We start from the raw sequence: 14,565 nt of genomic DNA, 5'->3' as shown, positions 1-14,565 counted from the left end.
ACATGACCCTCCAGCATGACAATGCCACCAGCCATACTGCTCATTCTGTGCGTGATTTCCTGCAAGACATGAATGCCAGTGTTCTGCCATGGCCAGCAAAGAGCCCGGATCTCAATCCCATTAACATCTCACAGCAAAAACTGGCAAATCTGGTGCAGTCCATGAGGAGGAGATGCACTGCAATACTTAATGCAGCTGGAATGTATTTCAATTAACAGGTGTGCCTTCTTAAAAGTTAATTTGTGGAATTTTATTCCTTCTAAATGCATTTGAGCCAATCAGTTGTGTTGTGACAAGGTAGGGGTGGTATACAGAAGATATCCCTATTTGGTAAAAGACCAAGTCCATATTATGGCAAGAACAGCTCAAATAAGCAAAGATAAACGAAAGTCCATCATTACTTTAAGACATGAAGGTCAGTCAATACGCAACATTTCAAGAACTTTGAAAGTTTCAAATGAAGTCGCAAAAACAATCAAACGCCATGATGACACTGGCTTTCATGAGGACCACCACAGGGATGAAAGACCCAGTTACCTCTGCTGCAGAGGATACATTCATTAGAGTTCCCAGCCTCAGAAATTGCAGCCCAAATAAATGCTTCACAGAGTTCAAGTATCAGACACATCTCAACATCAACTGTTCAGAGGAGACTGTGTGAATCAGGCCTTCATGGTTGAATTGCTGCAAAGAAACCACTACTAAAGGACACCAATAAGAAGAAGAGACTTGCTCGGGCCAGAAACTCGAACAATGGACATTAGACCGGTGAAAATTTGTCCTTTGGTCTGAAGTCCAAATTGGAGATTTATTTATATATATTTTTTTTTCCAACCGCTGTGTCTTTGTGAGACGCGGTGTGGGTGAATAGATGATCTCTGCATGTGTGGCTCCCACAATAAATCATGAAGGAGGAGGTGTTATGGTGTGGGGGTGCTTTGCTGGTGACACTGTCTGTGATTTATTTAGAATTCAAAGCACACTTAACCAGCATGGCTACCATAGCATTCTGCAGTGACACAGCATCCCATCTGGTTTGGGCTTAGTGGGACTATCATTTGTTTTTCAACAGGACAATGACCCAACACACCTCCAGGCTGCATAAAGGCTATTTTACCAAGAAGGAGAGTGATGGAGTGCTGCATCAGATGACCTGGCCTCCACAATACCCCGACCTTAACCAAATTGAGATGGTTTGGGATGAGTCGGACCGCAGAGTGAAGGAAAAGCAGCCAACAAGGGCTCAGCATATGTGGGAACTCCTTCAAGACTGTTGGAAAAGCATTCCAGGTGAAGCTGGTTGAGAGAATGCCAAGCGTGTGCAAAGCTGCCATCAAGACAATGGGTGGCTACTTTGAAGAATCTCAAATCTCAAATATATTTTGATTTGTTTAACACTTTTTTTGGTTACTACATGATTCCATATGCGTTATTCCATAGTTTTGACGTCTTCACTACTGTTCCACAATGTAGAAAATTGTCAAATAAAGAAAAACCCTTGAACGAGTAGGTGTTCTAAAACTTTGGACTGGTAGTGTACATTCAGGAGTGTTGTGTATTCATTTGTAGCAGGCAGATTTTTCTGTTTCACTGTTCAAGTGCCTCTTCAGAGACTGGTTACCTGCCTGCCGAGGCCAAGTGTCAAGCAGATCTTATGGCAGTACACACCTGCTCGTAATTCCACAGGCCAGGAGTCCTTGGCCTGTAAATAAGAATTTATTCTTAACTAACTTGCCTAGTTAAATGAAGGTTAAATAAATAAATCAAATAAAAATGTGCATAGGTAGGGAATGGGCAACTTTTGTTTATATCTCTCAGTCATGAACTCCTGGGCTGCGGAATTGAGAGCAGATGTGTACTGTGGCAGAATCTGCTTGACACTTGTCCTCGGCAGGCAGGTAACCAGTCACTGAAGGGGAACTTGATCAGTGAGACAGAAAAGCCTGCCTGCTACAAGCTCTCAAAGTCTCACATCAGAATTAGACGTTCATCCATGTTTCTCAAACGTCACATTTCGACATGGATGGAAGTCAAATACAGACTTGTATCACGGGTGACCTGCCTGTAAGTCAAGGCACAGTTTCTCTCTTCATTAAGTGAGGGCAATGATAGTGAAGTTAGAGCATTGTTGTATCCAGGACATTCCATGCCGAGGATGATTCAGCAAGCACGCTTCTGGATGCGCTCAAATTGGTCAGAAAGGGCTTGAGTTAAGTGGGCCCAATAATGGACTAAAAGCCTAACCTTACTCCTTACATGTTCTGTTTAGAGGCAAATTGGCTCTGGCAACCAAAATGGCCAAATACTCCATCTAAATGAGAATTGATTCTCAATTGCGGTACGGTTCTAGAAACATAAAGCCCTCTATTTTCATATCACATCAAAACAATAAAAAAAGCTAAATATACTGTACACTGTTTTAACCGGTTTAAACAGTTGAAGCCAACAGTATTTTTCAGTGACAACACGTTTGTGGCGTCCGTCTTCCGTTTACACACAGTTGTTCGGAGACGAAAATAGCTGATTGGCAAAGCTACTCCTCTGTCTTTTGTCTGTTTTCTGTGAACAAGCGCTGTAACATGGAAGTTTGGCTGTGTGGGAACCCTATGAAGGTGTGTCGTAATTCAATTTTTTTAAACTATTTCTCTCTGATATAAAAGATACCTTCCTTATGTTTCCAAAACCGTACCACAAGCGATGCGTTTTAACGTTCGGAAAACAAGTGTCGGGGCTCTTAACAAAACTCCCCCGGTCCGAAGATACTATCGCCAATCACCGCTAAAAGGTAGTTAGCGTCTATCAATGGGTTGGAGTTAAGTGGATCTGAAAATATAAAAAATTTCAAATGGGAATTCTAATGGGTGTATCATGGATAAGGCATATCTGTGACTTTGCTACAAGTGATTTTAGCTCTGTTATGAAAGTAGGCTACATAAGACCAAGATTTGTTTTTTAAATGTATTTTACTAGGCAAGTCACAAATTCTTATTTTCAATGACAGCCTAGGAACAGTGGCTAACTGCCTGTTCAGGGGAAGAATGACAGATGTGTACCTTGTCAGCTCAGGGATATGAACTTGCAACCTTTCAGTTATTAGTCCAACACTCTAACCACTAGGCTACCCTGTGGTATTTAAGGCCTATTCATGTTTTTTAATATATATATATACATAAAATCCCTAAAAATATACCTAAATGTCCAAATTTATTTGTCGTGGGGACAAACACATTTGTTTTAAGATCTCTAGATTTCTAATTTGAAATAGAAAACGTAGGCTTTCTGAAAACACCAGTTTCTGCTGATTGCACTTTTAAGACGGTCCCTTAGCCGCAAGCGCGTAATATTCACCCATTGAAACCAACATAAAGTCACTTTTTGAAACCGAGTTGATTAAATAAACGGTTTACCTTGCTCTCTATCGTCATCTTATTCTAGATGTATCACTCTAATCATCATAAAACTTTCCGTTGAAGAGACCGAATCCGAATATCTAAACTGAATTAAAAAATATGGCGGTAATTGGATGGAGTGAGTCTATGGAAGTTTTCTCAATCATCCAGAATCGGTCTACAACCAGTAAATTATAGATTTATAATTTAGGATTTCTAATCTGCAGTTGCAAATTAGATTGTTATACAGTTAGCCGAAAATGTTTAAATAAAGTATGTGCGAGAATTCAACCAGAGCCATTCAGATGTTGCTCAGTATACACGCATAGTTATTGACTGATAATGTATAATATTATGGCTCGGTTACTGGATTTACAAAAATAATCTTCCATACAATTTTGAAGACACAGTGGAAGTTTATACGTATTTATTTACATAGATTGCTACATTATTCAGGCCGATGCACAAGTGGGAACTATATTGTTTCTTCATAAACTATGCGGAACCTATTTACTGGGACACGTGGCTCCGTGGATTAGGTAAAAGTGTCCTAGCTTGCTGTTGTTGTTAAATATTACATTTGTAATCCAAAATGTACGATCATTGATTCATTTATGAATAATTGTAATCATTTTCGAACGCAGATATATATTTTACATTATAGACGCAGTATTGAACCATTATTTTGCAACGAGCTGCGTGCAGTAGGTGTTGTTGGCAATGAACTAATTTTCTAGCGAGACAGCTCGCAGCTACACAATGTATTTAGCAAGATAGCTGTTTTAGCTAGCGAAGGTTATCCTCTACATTTCTATTCGAAATCCGTTCTTATTGGTTAGCTAATCCATTTTATGAGCCCGTAGCTAATAGACTGATCAGTTATGGGAGTATGGAGCCGATTTAAACTCAACTCCAAGATTTACGATGGAGTTTGATAAAAAACGACTGATTTCAGCACCCAAAAAAGGGTCCAGTTCCACACGACATTGTTCTGTGTAATTGCGTGCTATTCGCTGGATGCTGAAATCAGTAGTTTTTGATAAAAACTTCAAGTTGTGACGTAGGATCAATAGTCCGCCCACATCTTAAATCGTTTTGTTGGATAAAATAAACCTACTCGGCAATAATATGTAGGCCAAACTAATAGTTTAGTAGGTTCCCCCATAGATAGCAACTACCTATCTTGAAACGGAAGTTACAAAAATAGAATATCAACCTTAAAGACAACCCTTACTTCACTTGGTCGACGCTAGATCAAATATAATGACAGCTTGCGTGCAGTTGACCAGGGTTTCCCTAACTATGCACGTTTTGGTTTTTGCCCTAGCACTACACAGCTGGTTAAAATAATCAAAGCTTGACGATGAGTTAGTTATTTGAATCAGCTGTGTAGTACTAGGGCAAAAACCAAAATGTCCACCCAGGGGGTCCTAGGATCAAGTCTGTTACCACAGTTCGTAACAGTCATTGGTTATCACCTATTTATAATTTCTGAGGCTACGCCTCCCTCTAGTGGTCGACTCAAGAAATGTGTAGTGTAGCCATTTACTGTATGGTTTCCCAAACTCGGTCCGAGGGCCCCCTGGGTGGACATTTTGGTTTTTGCCCTAGTACTACACAGCTGATTCAAATAACTAACTCATCGTCAAGCTTTGATTATTTGAACCTGCTGTGTAGTGCTAGGGCAAAAACCTAAAACATGCACTGAGTTTGAGAAACCCAGGTCTACTCTATGTACTCTAATTGTTCATCTTATGTCTAAATTTCTCCTTTAAGCACACTGTTCTGAATTATTTTATTATCTATCCAATAGATGATTTCTTGACTTGGTGTCTGGTCTACTTCGAGTTGAGGCAAGTAAAGTAAGTTCTCAATCTTTCTATTTTGATGGATCCAAAAAGCATCAGTTTGATGAACTTTGAAAGGGAAATCTGCAGTTGTTACATTTTTTTTGACTCATCATTTAATGACATGTACCCAGTAATTCTTGAAGAATATAACTTATAAATGCCTCGTGCTGCGTTCAACTGTCTTAACCCATCAGAATCCAGCAGCATACCACCCTGCATCCCACTGCTACCTTGCCTCTAAAGCTAAGCAGGGTTGGTCCTGGTCAGTCCATGGATGGAGACCAGATGCTGCTGGAAGTGGTGTTGGAAGGCCAGTAGGCACTCTTTCCTCTGGTCTAAAATCAAATATTCCCATGCCCCAGGGCAGTGACGGGGGACATTGCCCTGTGTAGGGTGCCGTCTTTTGGGTGCGACGTTAAACGGGTGTCCTGACTGCGGTCAGTAAAGATCCCATGGCACTTATCGTAAGAGTAGGGGTGTTAACTGCAGTGTCCTGGCTAAATTCCCAATCTGATTATCATGGCCACCTAATCATTGCTAGCTTCCAATTGGGTCATTCATCTCCCCTGTAACTATTCCCCAGGTAGTTTCTGTAAATTAGAATGTGTTCTCAGTCAACTTACCTGGTAAAATAAAGAACCCGAAATATAACCTTGTTTGTAAATGCAAACAAACACCATATAGCCTCAACGTGTTTAAAGCTATAATTTTGATATCATGGATGTCAGTGCAACCATAGCTCGGTCTATGAATTTGAGTGGTTGCATTTCTCCAGCCCCAGCCCCATCCCTCAACTTTTTGCTGAAATGGGCCTGGAATGCTTTTATCATTTAAACTGCTGATTTCCCTTCTAACAACTTTGCTCTTACAGATATATAACGTGTTTTTCCGTTAGTCTATTGTGGATGCTACTGTTTGAGCTCAGGTTTGTGCATGTACCGTTTTCAAGGTGTGAGATGGCAGTGCCAGCGGCCGGGGGTGTCGACCTCAGTCGGAAATTTGTGTCAGAGACCGAGATCGAGGAGAAAAGGAAGCAAAGACAGGAAGAATGGGAAAAAGTTCGGAAGCCAGAGGACCCAGAGAGTAAGCCTTCTGCCACTCCACCTCCCAAAATGTACACAGACACAAGCAATATCTTTCATCATGCCTGTACACTTGTCTCCTCTAAGCATCTGCATAGCTTTGGTTTCTGTGTGTTTGTGCTGTCTCCCTAACACAGAGGCTCCCGAGGAAGAGTATGATGGGCGTTCACTGTTTGAGCGGCTACAGGAGCAGAAGGACAAGAAGCAAGAGGAATACGATGAGCAGTTTAAATTCAGTAAGGGTCCCGCTCTCATTTATTTTAGTCCCTCTCCACTTTCCCTGCAACAGACCCTACCACATTCTGGGACTTCACATTGGATATCTCAGATTAAACTCTTGCATCAATGGAATGGATAGTCAGACTCTGGACCTGTTGAGTACAAAGTATTTCTTACTCTGGAAGTGTGTACATTTTTATATTATGAACCTGTTTGTGTGAACAGATGGAACTATGTAATGTATCAGAGGAGGAGATTATGACCTTGTCTTGGGAATGAGGGGAGCCTTCTGCCTGGCATAGCAGCTTTTCCGTTTCCCTGGTGACCAGCCTACTTTTAGCAGTCACCCTGGTGGCCATATGTGTCTTGTAAAGCTATACGCTCTTTCAGCAAGGATATTTAAGGAAAATAGATAGCGTGTTGTTTTGTGTATGTAATAACCCTTCTCCAACTCCCATGGCCTTAAGTTGAAATGATCAGATAGTATTATTGTATTGGTACTACAGTACTTAGGCATTTTTTCCATGGAAATTGTCTTCTCACCACAGAGAACATGGTCAAAGGCCTGGATGAGGATGAGTCTCACTTCTTGGATGAGGTCTCCAGGCAACAGAGCCTGGTGGAGAAGCAACGCAGAGACGAGGAGCTGCATGAACTAAAAGAATACAGAATATCCTTTCAGTTTCGGCTGTATACTCCCTCCCCATAATTCTAAGCTTCTCTCTTTAATACACACAGAGAGCAAAAACACGGTGTATCCATTTTCATGTCATTTTATTGCAAAGTTTTTCTGTCAGTACGGCAACATTTAGTAGACATGAGTCACACAAATAATGGATCTATGTGTCAGAGCCGAATGTGGGAGCCAACTACTCTCATACTCCCTGTGTTTCTCACTCTTTTTCTCTGTCACAATATTTTGGTGGGGTTGAGTTTTTTGCTCTCTTGACAGTAGATTAGGCACGTCTTACCCCTTTACTACCACTCTCATCTGATGGACAGGAGGAGGAGGCAGTCAGTCTACAGGCTTCAGGTCAGTACCAGAGCATGCGAGCGGAGTTGAGTGGTTGGAAATCCTGCTCACCACTCCGACACTTCACGTCCTTTCCAACATCTCCGCTAAAAACTGCTCTGCGCTCACAGAAAAAAAACTGCTGCTCCAAATTCACTCCATTCATTAAAATCACAATTTAACCAACAGCCATCTATTGTTGTGACTACCTGGACCGACCATTTGGTTTTGATGTATTGAAACCAAACCATATGATTTGAGTAAACATGAAAAGGTGAATGTAAGAAGCGTACATCATTTAAAAAAAGGCTTCATGTCATATTAAACTGCATATAAACTCTAAATAGGTCAGGAGCCAGACAGTGCCCAAGAAGGAACGAAAAGGAATGATTTAGTCTATATTGTTTCAAGGCTGTAGCTTACAAAGAAATGCACATTTAAAAATGTATTTAATCGTTATAGTCTATCCCACGGTGCATATAGGCTGTGCCTTACTTAGAATTAAATTTAAATTTAGTGCCCTTGAATACATTTTTAGAAACACAAGTTTGGCCAGTTTGTAACTTAATGCGATGGTGCCTGGAGAGCCGGCCAGCAGAATATATTCTCCACACTTAGAGCCACTGGGGATGCTGAACACCCTTTTGGCCACTCTTGCCAGGCTGAGCAGAGAGAGTTGTTTATGCATATTTTTCTGTAGGTCGGCCTAAAGGTTTAGGCAAAATAACCCAATCAAAACGGAAAGCTCCTTGAACGTGGGAATATGCCAGGCCTATTCGGCCAAATCAATTATAGCCTATTGTATAGCTAATAGAACAAAAATGAACGAAACATTTAAAAGATCAGATTTTTAGTTTAGAAATACTTTGCTACAATGACACTCTTAGTTATCTACCCACCACATTCAATTATTTTAGTATGTGCACGTAGTAAGTACAACCATCATGCTTTAGGGATACGTGTCTTTTCAGATTCCACAATGATTGTTTAGTTGTGGACACTAGATCACCACACTCCCTCTCTTTAGTTGTGGACACTAGATCACCACACTCCCTCTCTTTAGTTGTGGACACTAGATCACCACACTCCCTCTCTTTAGTTGTGGACACCAGATCACCACACTCCCTCTCTTTAGTTGTGGACACCAGATCACCACACTCCCTCTCTTTAGTTGTGGACACCAGATCACCACACTCCCTCTCTTTAGTTGTGGACACCAGATCACCACACTCCCTCTCTTTAGTTGTGGACACCAGATCACCACACTCCCTCTCTTTAGTTGTGGACACCAGATCACCACACTCCCTCTCTTTAGTTGTGGACACCAGATCACCACACTCCCTCTCTTTAGTTGTGGACACCAGATCACCACACTCCCTCTCTTTAGTTGTGGACACCAGATCACCACACTCCCTCTCTTTAGTTGTGGACACCAGATCACCACACTCCCTCTCTTTAGTTGTGGACACCAGATCACCACACTCCCTCTCTTTAGTTGTGGACACCAGATCACCACACTCCCTCTCTTTAGTTGTGGACACCAGATCACCACACTCCCTCTCTTTAGTTGTGGACACCAGATCACCACACTCCCTCTCTTTAGTTGTGGACACCAGATCACCACACTCCCTCTCTTTAGTTGTGGACACCAGATCACCACACTCCCTCTCTTTAGTTGTGGACACCAGATCACCACACTCCTCTCTTTAGTTGTGGACACCAGATCACCACACTCCCTCTCTTTAGTTGTGGACACCAGATCACCACACTCCCTCTCTTTAGTTGTGGACACCAGATCACCACACTCCCTCTCTTTAGTTGTGGACACCAGATCACCACACTCCCTTAGTTGTGGACACCAGATCACCACACTCCCTCTCTTTAGTTGTGGACACCAGATCACCACACTCCCTCTCTTTAGTTGTGGACACCAGATCACCACACTCCCTCTCTTTAGTTGTGGACACCAGATCACCACACTCCCTCTCTTTAGTTGTGGACACCAGATCACCGCACTCCCTCTCTTTAGTTGTGGACACCAGATCACCGCACTCCCTCTCTTTAGTTGTGGACACCAGATCACCGCACTCCCTCTCTTTAGTTGTGGACACTAGATCACCGCACTCCCTCTCTTGCTCCTCCTCATCTTTGTAAGTCACCCTGATTTTTCACCTGTGTGTTTTATCAGTTTATTTTTTTAAATATTTAGCGACGGCATGCCCTGAGCTTGTGAAGTGAGTGCTACTGGAGCGAAATTGGAGCAGGCGAGAAGGGCGACGCTCCAGCCTTTCGGAATTTCGCTCCACGCTACAGTAAAATTGGGCTCGCTCCGCTCACGTACTCTGGTCACAACGAGTGCTCTTCCACCTTGTTAGTGCTCCTACTCTCAAACATGACACACAGTACAGCCTCAAACACAGACAACCACATTCTACATGCAGAGAAACCATCAGATCAAAAAATGTATGGGTAAGATTACAGTTTAAGGGTGCGTAGACGGTGACAGGCAGGTAATTAGTGATAACTTGATTTGGCATATAATCATGATAACCTCACAGTGAAGAGATGATTAGCCATTCCTGATCTGACACTGTTCCTTGCCGACCTTTCCAACCCGAACGTTAATGGTTTGATCCTCAGCACGAACACTTTTACCACGCAATTTTATGAATGAAAAAAGCATGATCTATTTTCTCTTAACATGTAGTGGTTTTAATTTATCTATTTTAAAGTGTGCTGTATGCTTTTTATATCCACTTAACTGATATGAACGTATGTTAATGTATGCAAAGCTGCTCTCATGCCACATATCTCAGCACTGCTCAGAGCCACGGTCCTGTGGTGATTCATTCTAAATTCAGCCATAGTTTATAACGTGACTGACTTGATAGCCTGCATTTCTCTTAATCTTTCTCAATCAGACTGTCATGTACAATCATGATGCATGGAGCAAGATCAGACAATTATGCTATTGTGTAAGGGAGAAGATAAATGTTCCCTCTTTCCACTGACGACCAGGTTTGTCTGCAGATGGAAGAGGATGCATTGTCATGGCAACCAAATCCTACTGAGGGCTGGCTTTTACGCTGATGGGAGACAGTTTGAAGTGCTTACTGCAGAGAACCATCAACCAGATCCTCTTGTAATATTTTGATTTAGCCTAGTTCAGCTAGTTTTCGCACCTTGTCACAGGGTTGTTTTTAACTTCAAAGTGTGTCACTTTTTCAGGGCGTTAGTGGAGGCCCACAGACTAGTAAGTGGAAAGAACAGGCTGGATTTATGAGGACACACCTGGACTGTGGCTAGATGAACCACGAATGCGATTAGTGTGTGTACCACTTATTTTCCTGTATTCACGCAGTCAAACATTGTTGGAAAATCTATTCTGACAGTCAGGGCTAGCCCAGTGGGCAATTCCCTGCTCAGAAGTGATTGTGAGATGTGAATTAATTGTGAGTCACCTGGTGTCCCCATCACTCCTACCAGCAGTTAATTATCACATCTAGGATCTGCACGTCTGAGTTATTTTCCATTTCCTCTCCTTAACTCCTGGATCTCACAGTGCTCTGAAAAAACTGGCATCTAGTGAGAGTCGGAAGGAGCCCGAGAGGAGGGCGGGTCCTAAACCAGCAGAGGTCAAGACCAGTCACCTGTCCCAGGCACACCTGTTGGCTGGGGCGTTCAAGCGACGCAGGTGAGGCCAGTGGGCACAGTACTTTTAGACCTAGGTCACAGTTTTCAAATCATCTGGATATAGTGTTGGAGGATGTAACACAATTATAGGGGAGTGGTGGAGATGGTTGAGAGTGGGAGAAAAAGTGAATTAATCTGCATGTCTCTAGTCTTTCTGTTGACTCCTTTCTCCTGCAGCTCTTCACAGTCCTCAGACAATAGCAAGAAACAGAAGGTTGAGGAGTCTGCAGCAGGGAATGGGGGCCGGACAGGTGGGCTGAGACCTTCTTATAGTGTAGCAGCTGCTTGTCATTTCACAATTGAGTGCTCTTATAACATATACTCTTCTATCTCACACGTATGACTTCACCGACATCGGTAAGTGTGACTGGCAGTGTGTTGTGCTCTCAGAGCAGGAGGCGGGCAGAGGTGTGGTTGAGCAGGGCTCCACAGTAAAGACCGGTGTTCTCCACCTTCCATCGGCCGCCGTGTGTGTGGGCATCCTGCCGGGCATGGGAGCCTACTCCGGCAGCAGCGACTCGGAGTCCAGCAGCGACAGCGAAGGTAGCATGGACAGGAGCATCTTTCCCATAAAGACATATAGAGGCTGCAGATAGACTAACACCAATATGCAGACACACTCATACGCTTACACACACACACTCATTCACACAGACAGGCTGCCGACACCATTGCTTTCACAGCTGTATGAGTTACTGTTATTCTAAGTCATTAGCTGCGTTTCCATGACGTTTTTTCCAACCCAGAGTGGTATAGTTTAGGATTTCTTCATAATCAATAAATATGAATTAAAACCTGTTAAATTAAATTCAATGGCATTGTGATTTTGGTGTTGTGCATTCAAACATGACACCTCCCCCTTCCTCCCAATATGACATCTCACACAGTTTAAATCCCTGGCAGCCTAACCTGATGACATCCCCCTGTGGCTGCAGCTCTGCTATTGGCCAAGGAAACAGTGACTGACAGCTGTGGATCAAGGACAAGACTGCTAGACTGTCACGTCACATTCATACCTTACCTTAGACAACATCAAGAAAGCGAGCCAGAGCTTAGTCTCAGATGCAATGTATGTGGAAATGCTTTTCCTTTTAGTTTTTTTTGTTTATGCGTCAGTGCGAATAATGCTGGATTTTAATGGATTTCTTTCTCTCCATGAAAATGTGGGTTTCATCATGGGATGATCAAGGCTTGGGTAGAAGAAAATAAAACGTTTCTCTGTTTTCTTTATTTGGTGTAAAGAGTCAGCCTGGTCTCCTAGACTAGATGTAACATAGTAAACTAAAATCTGCAACACTCAAATTAGTATATGTTACATTTGATGTGGTTAAATAAGACAAACTAAAGGAGGGTGGATGAGTGGGTGTATAATGAGAAAGTCCAGCAACCCAAAGGTTGCCTGTTTGAATCTCATCACGGACAACTTGAGCATTTTAGGTAATTTACAACTACTTTTTTTCTAATTCCTAACCTTAACCCCTAGCCTAGCTGATAGCTAACATTAACCACATCAAATTGGAATTTGTAACATTGTACAAATTGCAATTTGTAACCTATCACAGATTGTAATTCGTAACATATCATACGAGATGGATGATGGATATCCACAAATTAATACATACCTAACATACTAATTTGAGTGTCCCGGATGTTTGTTTACTATGTTACGTCTACCCCTGAGTACAGGTTGAACGAGTTGGTGTATGTGAGTGCATGAATGAAGATAACTGGAACGAAATATAGTTTGAGTAAATTGGAATTGACTTCTGTGTCTGTTTGTACTCATTCACTTGCAACCGATTAGTTGTGACAAATGAAAAACAAGTGGTGCTAAGAAATCTAAGTGTAGGGATATATTTCTCAGGGCACTCTGAAAGAAGCCTTGTTTGTACAGCATACACATTCAATTTGATAAAGTTGAAATGGATATAATCTGGCACATCCAGGGTTAAATTTATACTGATTGTTCCAAACTTTCTCACGTTTTCGGCTCTGGGTTTTCTGGTGAAGCGGAGGTTGAGTTCCTGCCTGACTACATTGCAGATGCATGCCAGATCTTACAATGCATGGATAGGTACAGTATGTTATATCTGCTAACCAGGCACGCAACCATTTGGCGCATTCAACGTTGCAGTTGACTTTAAAGTCGAGACAGGTCGTGTTCCCCTGCTCAGACTTGCATGCATCAACCAATGGTTGCGCGCCACATCATCGACTGCTGTTGGGCACCAGAGTGCATAACATATAGGGCGTGTTTCTGTACTTAGACATTGCTGACGCCTGACAGATCTTACAACGCCTGGACAGGTATTATAAGTATTAGCTAATGGTGCTGGGAACTCAAGGTCAAATCATGAAGTCAGTAATCTTCAGTTTGGAAACTCGGAGCTCTAGAAAGATGCCTGAGTTTCCGAGTTGGATGACATTCGATTTCTCCCAGTTGGAGCTTGTTTTTTCCCCCCCAAGTTTCCAAGTCTTGAACACATTGAAGTCGGAAGTCAGAGAGTTCCCAGTTATTTTGAATCTGCCATAACCACAGATGTTATAGAACTTTGTCAGTCAATGACACAGTCGTTGACATGACAGGCAACCATTGGTTGTTGCGTCACCTTAGCTGTGGAGCCCCCCTATGATGTGGTTAGCTGATACACAAATCACCTGGCCAGGTTTTAGACTAGAGCATCAAAATTGTGATGAATCATGGGAAAATTGTGACTGACGGACTGATCTACAAATAACACTGAGTAGTTATAATGCAGGTGATTTGTAAATCAGTCAGTCTCCACTTGCATTTAAAGTTGGCTCTAATGTTGAATGTGCCTGGATCAATTTGGTCTAGTCCTTTCAAAGTGTGTTGCATTATGGGTAAAACATTGTCAGACTTGTACTTACATGTCAACTGCATGAACTTTACAAAAAACGTGATCAAAGGCCAATCAGTTTCTGATAAAGTTGCTTCTCACCAACTGCACCATGCATTCGTCATCAACACTGATCTTTCTGTTGGAAAACCACTACAGTGTCGAGACTTTCGACTGTCGCAGATGGAACTCGCTGAATTTCGTCTACAGTCACCTTCATTAGCCTTACTGCTCGAACACATCCAATATTTGTAGATCAGTCAGTCACTTCTTTAACCCATAGTCCCACCCAGTTGACTACTTCAAAATGGTGAATGTCCTCAATGGCGCTGCCCATGCTAAAACTGGCTCTTTTTTGGCCACTAAAGTCCTCTATCTTTAAAGATGAATCAAGGCTGAATAATCGACAAATAACCTTGCATCATAAATAACTACTCAATATTATTTGTAGATTAGTCA

At 42.2% G+C, this 14,565-nt stretch overlaps 1 protein-coding gene across 6 annotated transcripts; it reads left to right on the top strand.

Moving 5' to 3' along the window:
* The first annotated feature begins 3,834 nt into the window (after positions 1-3,834).
* On the top strand, positions 3,835-13,004 carry LOC135509408 (PSME3-interacting protein-like). Of its 6 annotated transcripts, none has more exons than XR_010450932.1 (9): positions 3,835-3,928; positions 5,203-5,251; positions 6,189-6,322; positions 6,459-6,557; positions 7,089-7,211; positions 11,114-11,246; positions 11,423-11,496; positions 11,641-11,788; positions 12,133-13,004. XR_010450932.1 is itself a non-coding variant. In XM_064930051.1 (9 exons), the coding sequence occupies exons 1-9, from the start codon at positions 3,850-3,852 to the stop codon at positions 12,151-12,153; spliced, it is 849 nt and encodes a 282-aa protein (XP_064786123.1). In that variant the 5' UTR covers positions 3,835-3,849; the 3' UTR covers positions 12,154-13,004. The 6 variants fall into 6 exon arrangements, 5 of the variants coding, with proteins under 5 accessions (XP_064786123.1, XP_064786122.1, XP_064786121.1 ...); XM_064930051.1 differs by having other exon boundaries at positions 11,636-11,788; positions 12,149-13,004; XM_064930050.1 differs by having other exon boundaries at positions 11,636-11,788.
* Positions 13,005-14,565: the final 1,561 nt, after the last annotated feature.

Source organism: Oncorhynchus masou, chromosome 22 (assembly GCF_036934945.1).
Source record: "Oncorhynchus masou masou isolate Uvic2021 chromosome 22, UVic_Omas_1.1, whole genome shotgun sequence".
Lineage (NCBI taxonomy): Eukaryota > Metazoa > Chordata > Actinopteri > Salmoniformes > Salmonidae > Oncorhynchus > Oncorhynchus masou.
Note: the sequence above shows the minus strand (reverse complement) of the source record. Positions and strands in the feature narration are given on the sequence as shown.